Genomic DNA, 19,102 nt, shown 5'->3' with positions numbered 1-19,102 from the left:
TATTGAAATATTAATTCAGACTACATAAATCTGAAAATAAGTGAAAGAAAGAGGATTTTTCTGGGGGCTAATAAGTGCAAAGAACATCACTTTTCTTGCTAATGTGGAAAGATATGCATGGTTGCCTTCCGCAAATATCTTCAGACTGACTATAATAGAAGAATGACCCCCTCCAAATCTGGCTCTATTTGTTTCTAAACGTGTACCAAATTTTCTAAATTCATTCATTAATCAGGCTCTCTTAATAGCACTGTTGCAAAGCAGAGAAATAGGAATTAAAATTTTATCAATCAGAGGCATTGTGTGGAAAACCCCTCTAGAGATTTCTAGAACATTAGGGGTTTATACCAAGAAAGTAGATGATTCTTTTTGTTGGCATTCTTTTTCCTGGTGATATTGTTTGTTTCTTTGTTAAATTTTAGCAACTATAAAATAGCCATTCTTTTAATGATAAGATAATTCGGATATACACTAAAAAATCTGTTGTCATACTCCTCCACTGCCTCTCCAAGGGAACCAGAGTTTACAAGCTTAAAGTGCCTTTTTCCAACTTCCTCCATGCTTGTACAAAAATGTATATCCAAACAGACCCATATATATAGACATTTTGTTATTTAATTTATTAAGATTGGGTCACACTCTGCACATGACTCTGCAGTTTGCTTCTCTCACTTAATGCACAATGACAGTTCTTCTAAGGCAAGACAACAGACCCATCTTAGTTTTACACTTAATGCATAATATTCTAAGGGCTTCCCTGGTGGCTCAGACAGTAAAGAATCTGCCCACAATGCGCAAGACATGGGTTCGATTCCTGGGTCAGGAAGATCCCCTGGAGAAGAGAATGGTTACCCACTCTAGTATTCTTACCTGGAGAATCCCATGGACAGAGGAGCCTGGAGGGCTATAGTCCATGGGGTTGCAAAGAGTCAGACATGACTGAGTGCCTAATACTTCCCTTTATTGCATAATATTCTATAGAATGATCTCCCACAATTTTAAGATACAAATATTTTTACTTTAAAAGACAATGCCAGATAATTTTATTAAAAAGACTGTGGCGGTGCATTCTCCACCAACAATGTATGAGCCTGCCCATGTCTTTTCATCCTTATAAGCTCTATTATAGCTCTCTTTAATATATTTTGCCACGTTAATGGGTTAAAAATAGGGTATTTTATTTTTTTCTCTTTAGTTTTTTATGATTCTTTTTTATGATGATTAACAGGGTTTAAGTAAGCCTTTTCCATTCTGTTAATTTAAAGCTAATATCCTTCATTGCTTTTGGGTGGCTTGCCTTCTCAGTAGTCTGTGGGACCACTTTATATATTTGGCATATTAGTCTTTTTTCTGTCATGTTTTTACTCATTCTCAGTCTATTCTTGGTTAAATAATTCTTACCTTTAAAAGTTTGTATGTATGTGTGTGTGTGTGTATATATATATATATATTTTTTTTTTTTAACCTTTCTAGCGTCTTCTATACTTAGTGGTCTGTTCAGTTTTTTAAATATCTTTTTAGGTCAATTTGGATAGCTAATTATTTTCTAGGAAATCACCATTTCCTCAAGATTATAAAATATACCAACACAGGTACAAATGATAATATCTAAAATGTTTTCTTTATACTTTCTAACAATATATAATTTTTGTAGTTTTTAGTCTTTAGTTAGGCTTGCCATGAGCTTATCCATTTTAATGGATATTCAAATAAATGGTTTCTTATTTCATTTATATTATTATTTGACCTATTTTATAAATTTCAGCTTCTATCTTTAATCTTTCTTTTTGCTGATTTAACTGCTGCTTTCTTCATTTTTTAAGTTGAATTATCTATTTAAACTTACTTTTATGCTACTTTTTCATTATAAAAGAATTTAAGGCCATCAGTTTTTCTCTGCATACTGCTTTAGCTGGGTCTCATGGGTTTTGTTATTAAAGTATTTGCCTTGCCAACACTTTATAGATAATTTATAATTTCAGTTTTGTTTTTCTCCTTTTTTCATGGATTGTATAGAATAATGGTCCTTAATTTCTAAGTTGCTGTTTTCCAAAGCATCTCCCCATGGTCTATTTCTAATTTTATTGGTTATCATCAGAGAGGATAAGAGCTATAAAACTCTACTGTAGTAAGCTGAAGTTTCTTAATGTCTAGCTATGTGATTTTTAGGATATTTTATATACATTCAGAAATGTATATTCTCTTTCTACAATGTAAAATTTTATATATATATATGTTAAATTACATTTACTATGTGTTAAATATATTAAACTATTCTATTGACTAAAATATTCAACTTCTTTACACATTTCCTCTTTGGAGTCTATTTCATATATCAAACATTGCTTTATAAATGTATTTTGATCAACTTCATTTTGAATATTTGTTTTACATAATTGATAGTGATGGTTTTGGTGCCTAAAGGTACGTAACTCTTCTCTTAGTAAATCGTACCTACCAGATTCTTTTAAAGACAAAATTACAAAAGTTGAGGTTCTGATTATATCATCTGTTTATAGCACTATTTCTAGGATGGTGCTTTTCATAGAGATTCCAAATGTTTGTTTCCAAATCTCTCTACTCATGAACTACATTCTCCAAATACTACTGCCTCCACGGAGATTTCCTAAAGAAGAAAGAAAAAAATGCAGACTCTATCTGCGTGTATAGGGCTTCCCAGGTGGTGCCGTGTAAAGAACCCGCCTGAAATGCAGGAAATGGAAGAGATGTGGACTCCATTTCTGGGTCAGGAAGATCCCCCAGAGGAGGGCATGGCAACCCACTCCAGTATTCTTGTCCATAGGGTTGCAAAGAGTCAGACATGACTGAAGCGACCTAGCACACAATGTGCTTATATAATATACTTTGGAAAATTTTAATTGTTGTCCTGACTGAAGTATTGTTGCAATCACCTTCTTCATGCTCAACTTGATCCTCTGTAATTCTTGGTCTCAACTCTTCTAAGGTACTTTGGTGCCTTGCTGTAATTACTTGATAACATGCCTTAACTCATCTTCTGTAAATGTAATTTAGGGCAAAAACAACAGTAACTAGTAATTTCCTGAGTGGTATTAGGCTTTACATATAATTCACTTAACTACAATCCTGTCAGGTGAGAACTGTTATTATCCCCATTTTACAGATGAGGAAATTGAAGCTCATTAAAAGTTAAGCAGCTCGCCTAAGATCTTGCAAGCTGCAAGCTGCAGTGCTAGAGTTCTGATCTAGCTCTAGTCTTTCATCCCTTATTTCTGTTATATGTCTTATCCCCATAATAATTTATAAGAGAAATAAGGGATAAGAGACAAAGGAGTGGAAAAAGACTGCAGGAGAAATAACTTTGGAAAGTGAAAGTTGCTCAGTCGTGTCTGACTCTTTGCAACCCCATGGACTATACAGTCCAGTCCACGGACTTCTCCAGGCCAGAATACTGGAGTGGATAACCTTTCCCTTCTCCAGGGGATCTTCCCGACCCAGGAATCAAACCAGGGTCTCCTGCATTGCAGGTGGATTCTTTACCAACTGAGCTATCAGGGGCCCTTTGGAGGTTGCCATAAAGAACTGATGCTTTTGAACTTAAATACAATTAAAGTGGTGTTGGAGAAGACTCTTGAGAGTCCCTTGGATTGCAAAGGGATCAAACCAGTCCATCCTAAAGGAAATCAACCCTAAATACTCATTGGAGGGACTGATGCTGAAGCTGAACCTCCAATACTTTGGCCACCTGCTGCAAAGAGCGGACTTATTGGAAAAGATTTCTTGATGCTGGGAAAGACTGAAAGCAAGAGAAGAGGACGACAGGATGAGGTGGTTGGATGCCATCACCAACTCAATGGACATGAGTGTGAGCAAGTTCTGGGAGATGGTGATGGACAGGGAAGCCTGGCGTGCTGCAGTCCACGGGGTCGCAGAGTCCGACACGACTGAGCCACTGAACAACAAAATAAAGTCTTGTTTTTAAATGTGAGGGGTATGGGAAGCTCTTAAAAGGGTATTTGGAGAAGGGTAATGTGGTCTGATTTCTGTTTTAATAGGATCCTTGTGGCTGCAGGAAGGAGCACGGGCTCTCAGGATGTAAGAGCGCAAGGCGGGTCAGTTAGGAGAGATCTCCTCAAGATCCAGGAATGAGAGGCTAGGGCAGGGGCCAGGGTGGGAAAGGTAGGCGTGGGGACAAAGGGCTGGATTCTGGACATATTTGGAAGGCAGAACCAACAGGATTTTCTGGCACATGATTTAAGTGGTGTGAGTAAGAGGAGCCAAGAAAGACCCCAGTCTATTTGGTCTAGAGAAACTGTAAGACAGGAATTGCCACTTAGCGAGATGGAGAAGTATGATACACAGTATTTCAAATAAAAGAACTCTTGTGTGACCATTTACTTATAAAAACTGAATAGCTACCTAAGGAACAAAGATCATAGTGCTGTTAACCATACATGGGTATTTTTATTCTCCATGTTCTGTAAATCAGAAGACACAGTTAATGAGATGTCGAAGGTTAAATCCATTTATTAGCCTAAATGGCATATGTGGTGGTTTCGATCGGGGATCAAGGGACAAGAGTCTATGGGTAGCTGCCTGCTTCAGTAAATAAAGTTTTTTATTGGAACAAAGCCAAGTTATTCATTTACATATTGTCTGCGGCTGCTTTCTAACTACAGAGGTTACAACTGGGACCTTATAGCTGACTGGCAAGCTGAAAATATTTACTATCTGACACTTTAAGAAATAATTTTCTAATCTCTGGCTTAGATTTAGACAGGGATAATTCAAAATTGTGTTAAACTGAACTAGGTTGACTACAATATGTCTTTTAATAGCCTTTATCAGGAATATTTTCTCAGAATTTTATCAGAATTCAGATTAGCATCATTTCTTTCTAGACAGACATGAGAAAAAATTTTTAAAGTTATTGAACAATTTAGGATGGAGCCAATAATTTATATTTTGATTTTTTTTAACTAAAGAAAGCTTTTATTTTATAACATATGTGTAATAAAAAAATACGTGTGTGTGTACACATGAATGCACATAGAAAAATACATAGTAGTAACATTTTCTGAGAAACACATAGGCCATTAACAGATCGGCAGCAGAGAATTATGGAATAAGCACGCATCTCAGGTTCCAGTAAAACTGTATTTAAATCCTTGTTCTTTAATTTACAGGCTATTTGGATATGGACAGCTTATTTAATCTCCTTGAGTTTCAATTTCTCATATAAAAGAATTGGAATATTTGTACCCTGAACACAAAGTTTTTATGAGAATTAGTAAGACAATGCTTGTGAAATGACTAATACAGTAGTGTTACATAATGAGCACTGAGTAAATGTTTGCTCCTTTAAACAATTAACCAAGAAAAAAAAAAAAAGGGACTCTACATCTTATTAAGAAAATAGGTGATTATAAGGGAGACTCATACCGTAGCTATTTTTCCTAATATCCTCTTTAGGTATCCTTTTAATTTGAAAATATCAAACATTAACTGAAAATAGAAGTCTCCTTTCTGTTTCTCATTTTTAATAAAAAAAGGAAAAAAATGGTCTCTCTATATATGTGTGTGTATATATATATTTATTTATTTACAAGACTGAACTCAGATATGTGACGTTTAGATTATTTTCACAGTAGCAAACCTCATTAATAGTTCAATCTTCCCTAAATGGACATTAAATAGGTTTTAGTAAAAATAAGGAGGAAGCATCATACTTTAAACTTACATAATTAGCAGTGAACTACATGAGACTTCAGCTGTTTACAAGAGCCATTTTTGGTATTCTATTTATTTGTATAATTGAGCCTTGCTAATGAAGTAAGGGGTGAATTATATAAATAAATACAACTTAAGTGAAGTGAAAAGTGAAGTCGCTCAGTCGTGTCCGACTCTTTGCAACCCCATGGACTGTAGCCTACCAGGCTCCTCTGTCCATGGGATTTTCCAGGCACGGATCCTGGAGTGGGTTGCCATTTCTTCTCCAGGAGACCTTCCTGACCCAGAGATTGAACCCAGGTCTCCCACATTGTAGGCAGACGCTTCACTGTCTGAGCTACCAGGGAAGTCCAAATACAACTTAAGAATTTGACAAATAGCATCCTACATGATACCAATCCTGAACTTCCAAAAAAGAAAGAGGAAAAAAACAATATGACACAGCTAAGAAAACAAAACAAGGGCCTGGTGACCTTCCTTTCTAATAATCACTAAATTTTCTTTGTCATTAGCTTCTCTATTGGTGAAAGAAGTAATAGTTCTTCCTCAGTTTGGGGAAGGGAAAGGGCATACCATTTTAATCTCTTTTGCTGCTCTTTTTCCAAATCTTGGCATTTTATACACATTGCCTAAGTCTTTCTAAATAAAAAACACATACTAGTCCAGAATTTGGATATTTCTTGATTTCCCTTCTTCAATAGCAAGATCACCATGCTTCTAGATTTTCATAAAGAAAGAAATAATGAAGAACAGAGGAAAAAGAAACACTAAAAACCAAGAATACTGTTCATTGTAAGACAATGACTTAATGCAACCAGTTTTCACCCATGGTCTTTTCTTCACTGTAGTGCAGGACGGGCTACTGGAGGTGTTTCACAACCTTGGCCTCACAATTCTTAATATTGTCCAGACAGCTTCTCTCAATTAAATCTCATCAGCCATGTCTGTTCTAGTGTACAGACTGAGTCAGAAGAGGATGCTGTGTAGTGGCAGGCAGGTCAGAGGACTACAGAAGGCAGAAAGGAACGTGACTGCCAAACGCTCAGAGGTGGTCAGGAAACCCACGGTGGAGTTGCAAGTTCAAGCTCTCAAGTCCGGTGGGAATTGCCCCTGGGTGCTGCCCAGCTGCTTCGGATCCATTCTCTACAATGAGGAGAACAGCTAACCTAAGGCTGATGCCCAGAGGCTGACGCTAATTTTCTCCTTTTGTGTAATAAGTCTTCATCTGAAAGTCAAACTGACCTGTGAGGGAAACTGGAAACATAGAAGGGTGGGGTGTCTCCCTTCCTTTTATTTTTGTGCTCAAAAGAAAACAAGAGTTTTTATTTTCTTTAATGCAAATATTACATAATAATAACTAGAAAGGAGACAAGTAAATTACAAACCCCAAAGAACTAAAAATTACTCCAGGAAAGCTTCATTTTTCTGGGCTCCTTTCCTACCTTGTCCTGAATTTTAAGCTCTGGCTGGGGAAACTTTTCCCCTATAATGACTGAATTTAAAATAGCTAGATTTAAATTAAAATATACCCCCAAGTCAGTCATAAGCCAAACTTCTGTACAACTAAATGACTTTACATGAAAAAGTTTAATCAGCATTCTCAACATAAGAAAATGAAAGCACCACAATTCTGCATTTACCTTGCATTATGTATTACCTCTTTGATAAACACAAATCCTTAGGAAATGCTGTTTATAAGTGATGTTATGATAACAGCTTGATATTTTAAAACTGATTTTCTAAACTAGTACAGTAAGAAAAGCGTATAAGAGCTAGGTTTTTACCATGTGATTGCACATGCCTTGTGGCAGCAAGGGACATTTTTCCCTTCTTCCATTAGAAAATTAAAAAGTTAAAATATATTAGTAAACATTTTCTAATGGTTGTTCACGGGGGAGAAAAAAAGCAAAAACAAAGAGAAGGATTTTGAGAAGCTCTTGAGAAAATTCTGTAGGAAGTATTTTCTTCATTCTGGTTTCATTTGAGTGACTACATTCTTTCACCATTATTTTGAAACAAGTGAAAATTTAAGGCTCTAATTTCAAGTTTTTCAACTTGTTGCTCTAGGGTGTCTGATTTTTAAATTCAGAACTCTTCGGTTTTCTTTCATTCCTGGTGATAGATATTTGTGCTCAGGAGCACAGAGGAAGACCATCTTCTGATTTTCAAGCATGATCTGTGACTCTTCAAAAGATAAGCGCAGAATGAGACCAGAATTTGCAAGCGGTTCAGAAAGGAAAAAGTGTTTTCCTTCATAGTTCTCAAATCACTCCCAAAATAAGGGAAGAAAATGACAGCCTAACACATCCTGATAGAAAGAAATTCAATTATCACATGATTTAGAGTTATTAGGTTCAAGAGAAAATAATTTTTGTAAAATTATATTTTTTTACAAATTAATTTACATTTGTGAATCCTTAAACCAAGACTGCAGAGAACATATGTGGTGCAAACAACAATTAAATAAAATGCTATGTAAACACAGGATCTGAAAGAACTTAGACAAGAGTAATTTTTTAGTAAGGTCAATGTACAAAGTTCTCAGCAGAGTGAAGAAATACAGGCTGACTTCAAATAAATACAGAAAAAAATTCAAGTTTCATACTGATGAACTGCTTTTAATAACTTCTTTTCTAAGCATAAAAGATATATAAGAACTTTGAGAAAAACATCCGTTCTCAGTGTTCATTCTCTGATCATAAGGGCCATTTTTAATGGAAATTACTCAAGAATAAGCACACCGAAAGATTTACTTCTTTGCTTATTTTCCCCACATTTCTCTCACCCAGGTTCAAACCTTCTATTTTTCTTCACTGGCCACCTTTCTTATTATTATGATGTCTTATCTACCATATGAAATAATTACTAGAAGTATAAGGGCTGGTAATTTCTTTCTCCTCTTAAGGTTTTTTCACAAAATGACAATGAATTCATATTTTGGGAGAACTTAGCATATACAGGGCAACTAAACAATGCCACTGGTATGACCTTGCTCAGTCTTCAGAATTATCCTGTCTGCCTGCCTGCTAAGTCACTTCAGTCCTGTCCAACTCTGTGCGACCCCATAGACAGTAGTCCACCAGGCTCCCTCGTCCCTGGGATTCTCCAATCAAGAACACTGGAGTGGGTTGCCATTTCCTTCTCCAATGCATGAAAGTGAAAAGTGAAAGTGAAGTCACTCAGTCGTGCCCGACTCTTAGCGACACCATGGACTGCAGCCTACCAGGCTCCTCCGCCCATGGCGTTTTCCAGAAAAGAGTACTGGAGTGGGGTGCCATTGCCTTCTCTGGAATTATCCTAGGTAGGTACTATTATTATTGTGTCTATAGAAGAAGGGGCAGGGCCAGCTAGTTAAGAAAATTCATGAACTGATACTGCAAGAGCTGTAACAAAAATGTTGTCAGCCTGGTTCCAAAGCCTACATTTTAGCCAACTAGATTTGGCTTAGATTGAGATTATATACTTGATGTAAAATCACTGTAATTATGCTTTATTTGTTTTATAATCAAACCTCCATGGGAGAGTTAACACATCAAATTGATGATAGCACCTTACAGTGATCATGAGCTGGCAGTTTATCAAACTGTTTTGTTGGTTGATATGAGAGCTGGTGACAGCAAAAACCCACAGCGTCCCTGGGTAGAAAGAAAATCAAATGAAGAAGAAAATGTGCTAAAAGAAAGAGTCTCAAAATATCTCCACTTCAAGGATCTGGAATTTGAAGTCAGTGACATCAGACACCAGATTCTACTTTAAAGTGTTAGTTGCTCAGTTGTGTCTGACTCTTTGTGACACCACGAACTGTAGTCCCCCAGGCTCCTCTGTCCATAGAATTGTCTAGACAAGAATACTAGAGTGGGTAGCCATTCTCTTCTGCAGAGGATTGTCCCAACCCAGGAATCGAACCGGGATCTCCTGCATTGCAGGTGGATTCTTTACCAAGTGAGTTATCAGGGAAGCCCCACTTTACTTCTGTTCTAGGCTACTTAAAAGTTGGTTGCTCGTCTCCCTCATCTTGCCAATGCCTGAAAAACACTGATTAACAAGAAATTTATTAAAGAAGAAAGAAAATTTTTTTTTAATTTTAAGTTATAAAAAAGAAATAGTGAGCCCACTTTGAATATAAAATTGACGTAGAAATAAACTACTTAGATTCTCTGAAGCTGGTTTATACGGGAGCAATTTTTAAGCCTTTTAAGCTATTTTTAAGCCTTTTAAGGCTGCTCTGAAGTCTATGGGATGGCTGAATGGACTGCATCTCAGAGGTCTGACATGACCGGATATTCTTTGGTAAGACACCGATCTAGATCTGTATTGCATCAACAGAATTAATTAGTGTACTACCTGTATTATAGCTACAGTTCTTTCCATCTCTACTCAATATCTGTTTGTTTCTCTATCCAAACCTGCCTAACAATCTAAAGTTCCCCAAGGAAACACTCAAATCAGATTAATTGATGCATCATTTGTTATTGCCAAAACTTAAGATTTACTTTATTAAAAAAAAATCTGTTGGGTGAATATATCTCTTCAACCAACCTGGTCTGCCTAGTTACCAACTCAATTTCTAGCTTCTCAGTTCCTTCTTTCCTTAACATTTGTTGCTCTTCTTGATCTTCTGCCATTAAAAAAAAAACACACACATATTTTAACTTTTCAAGGCCCTTCTTTGTTTCCATGTTTTTCTTACTCCTTTTTTTCTTATATGATTCTTTTAATGTTCTAGTCTTCATATTATGGTTATTCTTGATTTCTTTCTCCTTTTATTTTTGTCCTTTATCATTTTCTCCATGTATTTTGGCCAATTATTCTTATTCCTTTTCATAGTTTATTTCCATCCTCTAGTAGTTTTTCTTTTTTTTTTCTTTCTTCGCCTTCTTATCTCTTTCCTCTTAAGGATCTGTATTAAACTTAAGTTTCATTTGCATTTTAAGAAAAGAATACTTCTTTCACCAAAAGTACTCATCACAGTTCTAGATCTTTCTCACTAAGAACACAAAGTTCAGGAGAAAAGCATTTCTGTTTCCATCTCTCCTTGGGTATACTCAATAGGGGTATAATTATCATTTCTGGCACTAGTGGTAAAGAACCTGCCTGCGAATGCAGGAGACATAAGAGATAAGGGCTCGATCCCTGGGTCAGAAAGATCCCATGAAAAGGAAATGGCAACCCACTCCAGTGTTCTTGCGTGGAGAATGCCATCAACAGAGGAGGGCTACAGTTCACAGGGTCACAAAGAGTCGGATATGTCTGGAACAACTTAACATGCACGCACGCATGAAAGTGTATGAGGCATATGACCTATATATATCAGCCAGATCAAGTCAGTAAATACTTGTGACACGTGGTCAACAGAGAGGGCCAGGAAAAGTAGAAGAAACAGTCAACAACCGGTTCTGAGCTGACCAAACAGAACAATCAAATCAGTTGCCCAGCTAGGCGGTTTCAGTTACAAGTCACAGAAAATCCAACTCAGTCTGGTTGAAACGAAAAAGGCTAACACAAGGGATAACTCCGTAAGTAGCAATGTCACCGAGAAACTGCATTGCCATCTATGATGTTAGTTTTACTCTAGATCTGGCTCCTCTCAAGAACTCAGCAGACCCTAAGACTAGATAGGTGCCTTTTGCTTACATGAAACAAAAAAAATGCATTCCCAGCCAAAGTCCTAAGATTTCACTGGATTGGTCTAGGTCCCACACCTTCTTCTGAATCAGTTACCGTGGAAGGGGAACTGGAATGCAGTGATCTGCTAATCCTAGTCCAGGTGCTCCATCTCTGGATCCTGGGTAGGTAGGATATGGTTTCAGAGAAGAAGCAATGAGGGATGGTATGCTGGAAAGGCAACCAGCAAATGTTCACTGCACAAAGACAGCAAAGCAGAATGCAGACAGTGCAAAATAACAAGCTGTACTCTACTTATTAATATATGTTCTTTTTTCCAGTTATTTTGATAATTGTAAGATTATAAAACCTGAGATAACACATTTTATCTTATGCAAATCGAGTTCCTTTTCATTCTTTTATAATCAATTCCTCTAGGAACTCTTTCTGAGAATGTTCACCCCAAACAGTTACCTATTTTTATTACTGCTAAATAATTTAAATGTTTTTACTGTAAAATAATGAGAAGGAAAAAAAACACAGAATAATAATGAACTACAACAAATGATTATTTGAGAAAATAATGATATTTCTGTAGGAAAATACTGCTTAAAGACTAATTAGTGAGTATTTTTTAAAAAGTATTATAAAGTCATTTTAAGCAAATATAGGGGGAAAATCACTTTTGAAAGTGAGAACAGACATGAAGAAGCACACTTCATAAGTGAGTAACTATCACCGTTCTCTCCTATTCCCAATCTGATGATATCTCTTTTTATTAAGTACTAACTAAATAAAGACCATACCAAATTAAAGGCCAGGATGCTAATAACTAAACATACAGAAAAGTCACCTGCCTGGTCATTTGTGGATGGGCAGGGGTGAAGGGTGAGGGCCAATTTGACAACAGCAGTTATTTACAGATACTTAAACCATACACAGGTATTCAAATAAACGAACGTTAATCCTCAGTCCAAAAAAGACATCCTGTATTTTCTTAGAGCTTCCAAACATCAATTTCAAAAGAATTCTCCCCAATCTGTAGAATACTTTTATTTTCTCTGTACTTTAAAATAGAAAGAAAATTTAAAAAACCAGAATGTTATCTGCAGCAATGAGTCATCAGCCATGGCAGCTCTACAACACCCAGGTCTTCCCCTTTCTCTGCAGCCCTTTACAAACGAAGACTACCTTTTAATGACACACATAAATCCTGGCACTGCCTGGATGAAAAGTGTAATTAATTCTGGCCTTTTCATGCCTACTGAAACACTTTGCACACATGACAGCAGTGGTTTGAGAATCCTCTGTATATCCAAAACAGGGAAAGCCACAGTCACAGTCCAGTTCTACTCAAAATGCTCTGTGAGTCACCATGGTAGTTTTGCTTCTACTTCGTCAAATATCTCTCTTATGACAAGCAGATTAAGCTAAAGAAAACTCACAATCAGCCACCTGTATGAACAGCTTTTTTTTTTTTTTAACTTTTAAAAGTGTGGAATATGTATTTTCCAAATTCTTGGCAGTAAACACACGCTTTCATTTCTCAACTTGTGGCTGCTATAGAGGGGTATTTAAACAACTTAATCTCTTAGATGCAGCTGCTCAATATCATTTCCCTTTATTAGAATAATTTTTCATATTTTAATACATGCTGCATTACCAAGGCAATTACTCCATTGAGACTTAAATTTTCAAGGTTCCATTTCAAAACACAAATAATACAGGTAAAATTTTTAAAAAGAAATTTAACTGAAAGATTTACCTTAAAAAAATTTAGTCCTCTTTACAATACTTATTTATTCTAGCCCTATTTGAAGAGTCTTGAAAAAAAATGCCTACTTTTCAAAGAAGTTACTCCTGCTGTAAATGCAGTTTCTTTGTTTTAATTAGACTGTATATAAAACACACAAATAATTAAATACACAATTCCTCTCACCTGTTTGGGTGTGACCCCAGGCATGCGAATATCCAACGCAAAATCTGATGAATCGATAGGAATTACTGGTCTGGTGGTACCAAGACATTCATTGGAAAATGATCTGGTAGTTTCTTTAAACCTTAAAGAAAGAAGACAATTTCAATAACCTTGAACATAATGGGATTTTAACTGGACATGGGAAGAGGGAAAAAAAGGAATTCTATGACTTTAAGACTAAATATTGTTGACTTAGACACAATGAAAAGATGTAATTACCACATAATATTCTATACCATTCTCAGAATTGCATCATATAGTCCAAGAGCAGCATGCACCCAACTTGTGAGCAAAACATAATCAAAGCAACCAAGCAGGCTACATTCAAAACTTGATTCAATATAAACCTGTCAAAATATACGTTTCTGTTAATGAAAGTACAGTATTAATCAATTACAATTATCATAGGCCTGTCAATCCTCTCAAGGCAGAAATATTACTACAAGCCAGTAAAAATTTTTGTGACTCCTTTATGAGTGTCCGATATTACTAGTCAGAAACCAAAAAACCAACAATAACATCGCTAGAAGGCAGAGTTTTATGATGGCCGGGTGGGGGTGAGTTGGGGGGTGGCGGGGAGTCTGTGATGTGAATTACAAATGCGCAAGTGCATAAATATTTAACATGGTAATTATGAAGAGTGTATACAGCTCAATGCTTCCTTGTGAGCTCTTACAGTCTGTTATCTGCTTCTCCTCACCAGTTACCTACCTTTATATCTTTTTCTTCAGGCTGTTACAAACGGGAAGGCATTCCAGTCTAAACGACGATATTGTACTTTCTCAGATTGTCTCCCCAAGAGGGAGTGATGAGTGTTGGAAATCACAACTTCTAATTGGGAGTTCTGAAAGCCAGGACAGCTTGGCTATACAGGACGGGGGGTGGAGGCGAGGGGGCTTTTTATTTTGTCTGTAAGGGGGAACTTTTACAAGAAGTTTAACTGTGTTAAAATTCCCAAGGATTGCGGCCAAGTGAATCAACCACGTATATTTCTCCAACACTCTTCCGTTTTTTTTTTTCAACAGCATGCACAGAAAGCATCCAAACCACACGTCGCCTGTTTAGAAATAAACAAAAACAAACAAAAAAACAAACACCCACCTCTTAAAGACAGAAAGTGGGCTTCGGAAGCCCACACAGCCACTGGGAAACACGAGGAGGAGAACTAGCAGGCTCCGAAAGCCAGCCATGTCCTCGGCGCTCCGGCCCGGCCGGGAGGACCGAGAGGCGCGGCGCCGGGCGGGCGGGAGGAGCGCCGGGAGGACCGGGCCGCGGCGCCGCCGGCAGCCGCTACTTCATGGCCCGGGGCGCGGCGGGCGTCCCCGCGGCGGCCACACAGCAGCGCCGCGCGCGCTCAGCGCCCGCGGGAAGCCGGGACTTCTGTCAGGTCCGCGAGCGGAAGCGCGCCTCCCCTCAGAGCCGGCGGCGGGGGGCGGCGGGCTAGACGCGCGGGATGCTTATCGCTCGGGCGGGACAGGGGCGGGGAGGGCTCCCACACAAACCCGCGTCAGTCATCGTCCGGAACCTGCAGAAAATAGAAGCAGATAATGGATGACTAAACACATGACGGCGTGCGTCCCCTCAGCAAATCCCAGCTGAGGTGCTTTCATCCGTTCGTCGCTCCGCAAGCTTGAGCCCACGCCTGGTGAAAATGCGGGTCTGTTGACCTCCCCGCCCCGCCCCCCTCAGATTTCACAAACCTCTCTAGCCCCCCAGTTCTGCCTTTTCCTGCTTTCTCCTCTCTCACGCCAGCTCTTCTCCTTTTCTCTGCGACTTCTTTCCCCCACTTTCCCCTCACATTCGCCCCTGCCTCCGGATTTCTTCTCCTCACTTGCTATGTCACTCCCTTCTAGAATGGAAAATGCACTTGATACCTCTGCTGGTTTTAATATCTGCACTTAATACCTCTTTCACTGTATTACCTTTGATGCCCCTGAACCACCCATTAAAAAAAAGGGAACTGAAGTTGTGGGTAAAAGCAAAGTTGCTATTGGCAGCCATGAATGGAGAAAAAGGTCTTATAGACATGAAAGCTAATTATGCTTCTTGGTTCTTGAATGTAACAAAGTTTTTCATACAAATGACAGGCTAAGGCAAAAGAAAAGAAAAAAGAAAGAAACAAAAGCAGAGTTTATATATGAGAGTAATCAGATAAAAAAAGACTTTGAGAACAAAGGCATGTTCATATATATATATATATATATATATATATATATACACACATACACTACGCTACCCTAAGTCACTTCAGTCGTGTCCGACTGTGTGTGACCCCATAGACGGTAGCCTACCAGGCTCCCCCGTCCCTGGGATTCTCCAGGCAAGAACACTGGACTGGGTTGCCATTTCTTTCTCCATACACACACACACATACACACACACACACACACACACACACACATCACAGATCTGAGGAGAAAGATAGCCCCTGCCAAAAATGATCGTCACAGAAGTAATCACTGAAGTTCTCAGAATCATTTTTAAAACAAATAAAAAATCTATAGCTAATACCAAATATGAAATGTAAGCACCTATTTAAAACTCCTGCATCTAACATACAAAAAGTAATTCCTTACTTAGAAGGCATGCCTCCCAAAAGATATTTATTCCTGAATAAAGTTTGGAGACTTACAGTGCAATGCAATTAGAAGCAGTAAGGAGAATCTCAGCTGACCCCCACATGAATTTTATATACAGAGGGTATGATCTAAAACTTAACATTAATATAAACATCAGGCCATACAGAACTAATGCAACATCTCAACATTTTGTGAAGAAGACTCAATTAGGCTAAATTTTAAAAGGTGTGTGTTTTGACTTTACTCTTACTCTGAATATATTTCAGACTGTGTATCAAGTATGTATATTTTAGCAAGGTGTTATTTTAAAATGTATCATTCACAATATAAAAATACTTTATAGGAAAATAAAGGAAAAGATTTCTTAAAGTTCTGAGTCACAAATAAATCCACTGGCCAGATGAATAACGGTAAAAAAAAAATCAGTAAGATCATATAGAAGTGCTCCACAATAATAAATTAGCATCTAAATCATTCCCTGGAAATCACAAGAGAGTGAATCTAATCTAAACAAAACAATCAAAAAATCAAACAAAAACTAAACTAAGACAAACAGAAAGTATGACCTAAACTTGAAATTAGAAGAGTTCATGGTCATTGCTTTCTAGAAGAAACATAGGTTACGTAAACTATAAATAAAACATGATTGACTATCCAACCTATGCAAGGATGCTTGAGGCTCCCCAGCAACCAAGGACCACAGTTAATTTACATAAGCAATGACATTTTTAAAAGACTGATGATATTTGTTTGAACTTTCTCTTTGGCTTGCTATGTGAGCTTTCAGAACAAAAGCCTTTAGCTTTGTCCGAATCCTGTGGGTAAAGGAAAGAACTCCTTGTGCGAGAAGAGAAATAACTGCCTGAAGGCTATGCAACTGCTTTTGTTTACAACAAAATATAATCCTATAAAATGACAATGTTTAACATTCCCCAAGTTCTTTTCCTCTTTAAATATATGTGAAGAAGGGATTATATTTTTTCTATTGCATGCAGAACAGGATTCAAGGACAGTCCTTCTTCTAGTTGGCAGGGAGATATGGAATTATACAAACACTTGAAAACAAATTTAGTATTAACATTCTTTAACAGGAACACATCCTTAACTACTAGTGTTTGAAAAAACATTCCACTTATCTCTTTGATTTTATTACCTTTGATGTCCCTGAACCACCCACTGAAAGAAAAGGAACTGAAGTTGTGGGTAAAAGCAAAGTTGGTATTGGCAGCCATGAATGGAAAAAAAGGTCTTATAGAAATGAAAGCTAATTATGCTTCTTCGTTCTTGACACTTTGTAAACTAAAGATAAAATAGAAATCATCATATGAAAAACATCATGTCTTATCTTTCCATTTGTTATTTTACAATGCCTGATGATTGTCAAATGTATGTGTGTGTGTATGCATGTATCATCAACAACAAATATATATATATGTATACACAATATTCAAATTCTAGTATTCTTTTTTAGGATTAAAAAAATTCAAAATAGAGTTCCTTGATATAATTCATTCTCTAATCAAAACATGGGGCTTCCCAGGTGGCTCACTGGAAAAGAACTTGCCTGCCAATGCAGGAGACTTGGGTGTGTCACTGGGTCCAGAAGACCCCTTAGAAAAGAAAATGGCAATCTACTCCAGTATTCTTGCCTGGGATATCTCATGCACAGAGGAGCCTAGTGGGCTACAGTCTATCAGGTCTCAAAAGAGATGGACGTGACTTAGCGACTAAACAACAATCAAAAAAATGCTTTAATTTCACTTTTTGTACAAAATATTATATGTTGGGGTTTTCAAAAATGAATAAAACTAAAGGAGAATATTCTATTAACGGAGATGATTCACTTCAGTATTCTTGCCTTGAGAACCCCATGAATGGTATGAAAAGGCAAAAAGATATGACACTGAAAGATGAACTCCCCAGGTTGGAAGGTGCCCAATATGCTACTGGATATCAGTGGAGAAATGACTCCAGAAAGAATGAAGAGACAGAGCCAAAGCAAAAGCAACACCCAGTTGTGGATGTGACTGGTGATGGAAGTAGTCAGACATTGTAAAGAACAACAGTGCATAGGAAGCTGGAATGTTACGTCCATGACTCAAGGTAAATTGGAAGTGGTCAAACAGGAGAAGCTTCTTCCCTTGGAGAAGGAAATGGCAACCCACTCCAGTGTTCTTGCCTGGAGGATCCCAGGGATGGGGGAGCCTGGTGGGCTGCTGTCTATGGAGTCGCATAAAGTTGGACACGACTAAAGTGACTTAGCAGCAGCAACAGCAAACAGGAGATGGCAAGACTGAACATCGACATTGTAGGAATCAGTGAACTAAAATGGATGGGAATGGGTGGATTTAATTCAGGTGACCACTATATTTACTACTGCAGGCAAGAATCTCTTAGAAGAATGGAGTAGCCCTTATAGTCAACAAAAGAGTCCAAAATGCAGTACTTGGGTGCAGTCTCAAAAAGACAAAATGATCTCTGATCATTTCCAAGACAAACCATTCAATATCACTGTAATCCATGTCTATGCCCTGACCAGTAACGCTGAAGAAGCTGCAGTTGAATGGTTCTATGTTGAACTACAAGACCTTCTAGAACTAACACCCAAAAAAGATGTCTTCTTCATCAAAAGGGACTGGAATGAAAAGTAAGAAGTCAAGAGATACATGGAGTAACAGGTTAAGTTTGTCTTTGGAGTACAAAATAAAGCAGGGCAAAGGCTAACAGAGTTTTCCCAAGAGAATGCACTAGTCATAGCAAACACCCTCTTCCTACAACAGAAGTGATGACTCTACATATGGATATCACCAGATGGTCAATACCAAAGTCAGACTGATTGTATTCCTTGCAGCCGAAGATGAAGAAGCTCTATAAAGTCAGCAAAAACAAGACCAGGAGCTGACTGTGGCTCAGATCATGAACTCCTTATTACAAAATTCAGACTTAAATTGAAGAAAATAGGGAAAACTACTAGACCATTCAGGTATGACCTAAATCAAATCCCTGATGATTATACAGTGGAAGTGACAAACAGATTCAAGGGATTAGATCTGATAGACAGAGTGCCTGAAGAACTATGGACGGAGTTTCATAACATTGTACAGGTGGCAGTGATCAAAACCAACCCCAAGAAAAAATGCAAAAAAGCAAAATGGTTGTCTGAGGCCTTACAAATAGCTGAGAAAAGAGAAGTGAAAGGCAAAGGAGAAAAGGAAAGATATAAGCATCTGAA

The 19,102-nt window shown here is 37.7% G+C and overlaps 1 protein-coding gene and 1 long non-coding RNA gene across 13 annotated transcripts in view; both read right to left on the bottom strand.

Moving 5' to 3' along the window:
* PAM (peptidylglycine alpha-amidating monooxygenase) overlaps positions 1 to 14,647 on the bottom strand; it is a 179,793-nt gene extending 165,146 nt beyond the window's left edge. For all 12 annotated transcript variants that reach the window (XM_086413283.1, XM_086413284.1, XM_086413286.1 and 9 more), the window contains exons 1-2: positions 14,393 to 14,647; positions 13,253 to 13,373 (exon numbers count right to left, since the gene is read on the bottom strand). In XM_086413283.1, the coding sequence (XP_086269409.1) occupies positions 13,253 to 13,373; positions 14,393 to 14,481 (210 nt within the window). In that variant the 5' untranslated portion in view covers positions 14,482 to 14,647. The remainder of the gene's footprint in view (positions 1 to 13,252; positions 13,374 to 14,392) is intronic.
* A 59-nt stretch (positions 14,648 to 14,706) lies between these two features.
* Positions 14,707 to 19,102, bottom strand: part of LOC147370045 (uncharacterized) — a 65,440-nt gene continuing 61,044 nt past the window's right edge. The window contains exon 2 of the long non-coding RNA XR_015168350.1: positions 14,707 to 14,816. This is a non-coding gene — a long non-coding RNA (uncharacterized LOC147370045). The remainder of the gene's footprint in view (positions 14,817 to 19,102) is intronic.

The sequence above is a fragment of the Bos grunniens genome, chromosome 7, assembly GCF_055505025.1.
Source record: "Bos grunniens cultivar Pamir isolate PY7600 chromosome 7, Bosgru_T2T1.0, whole genome shotgun sequence".
Lineage (NCBI taxonomy): Eukaryota > Metazoa > Chordata > Mammalia > Artiodactyla > Bovidae > Bos > Bos grunniens.
The sequence above is the reverse complement of the archived record's forward strand: the minus strand, read 5'-3'. Positions and strand labels throughout refer to the sequence as shown.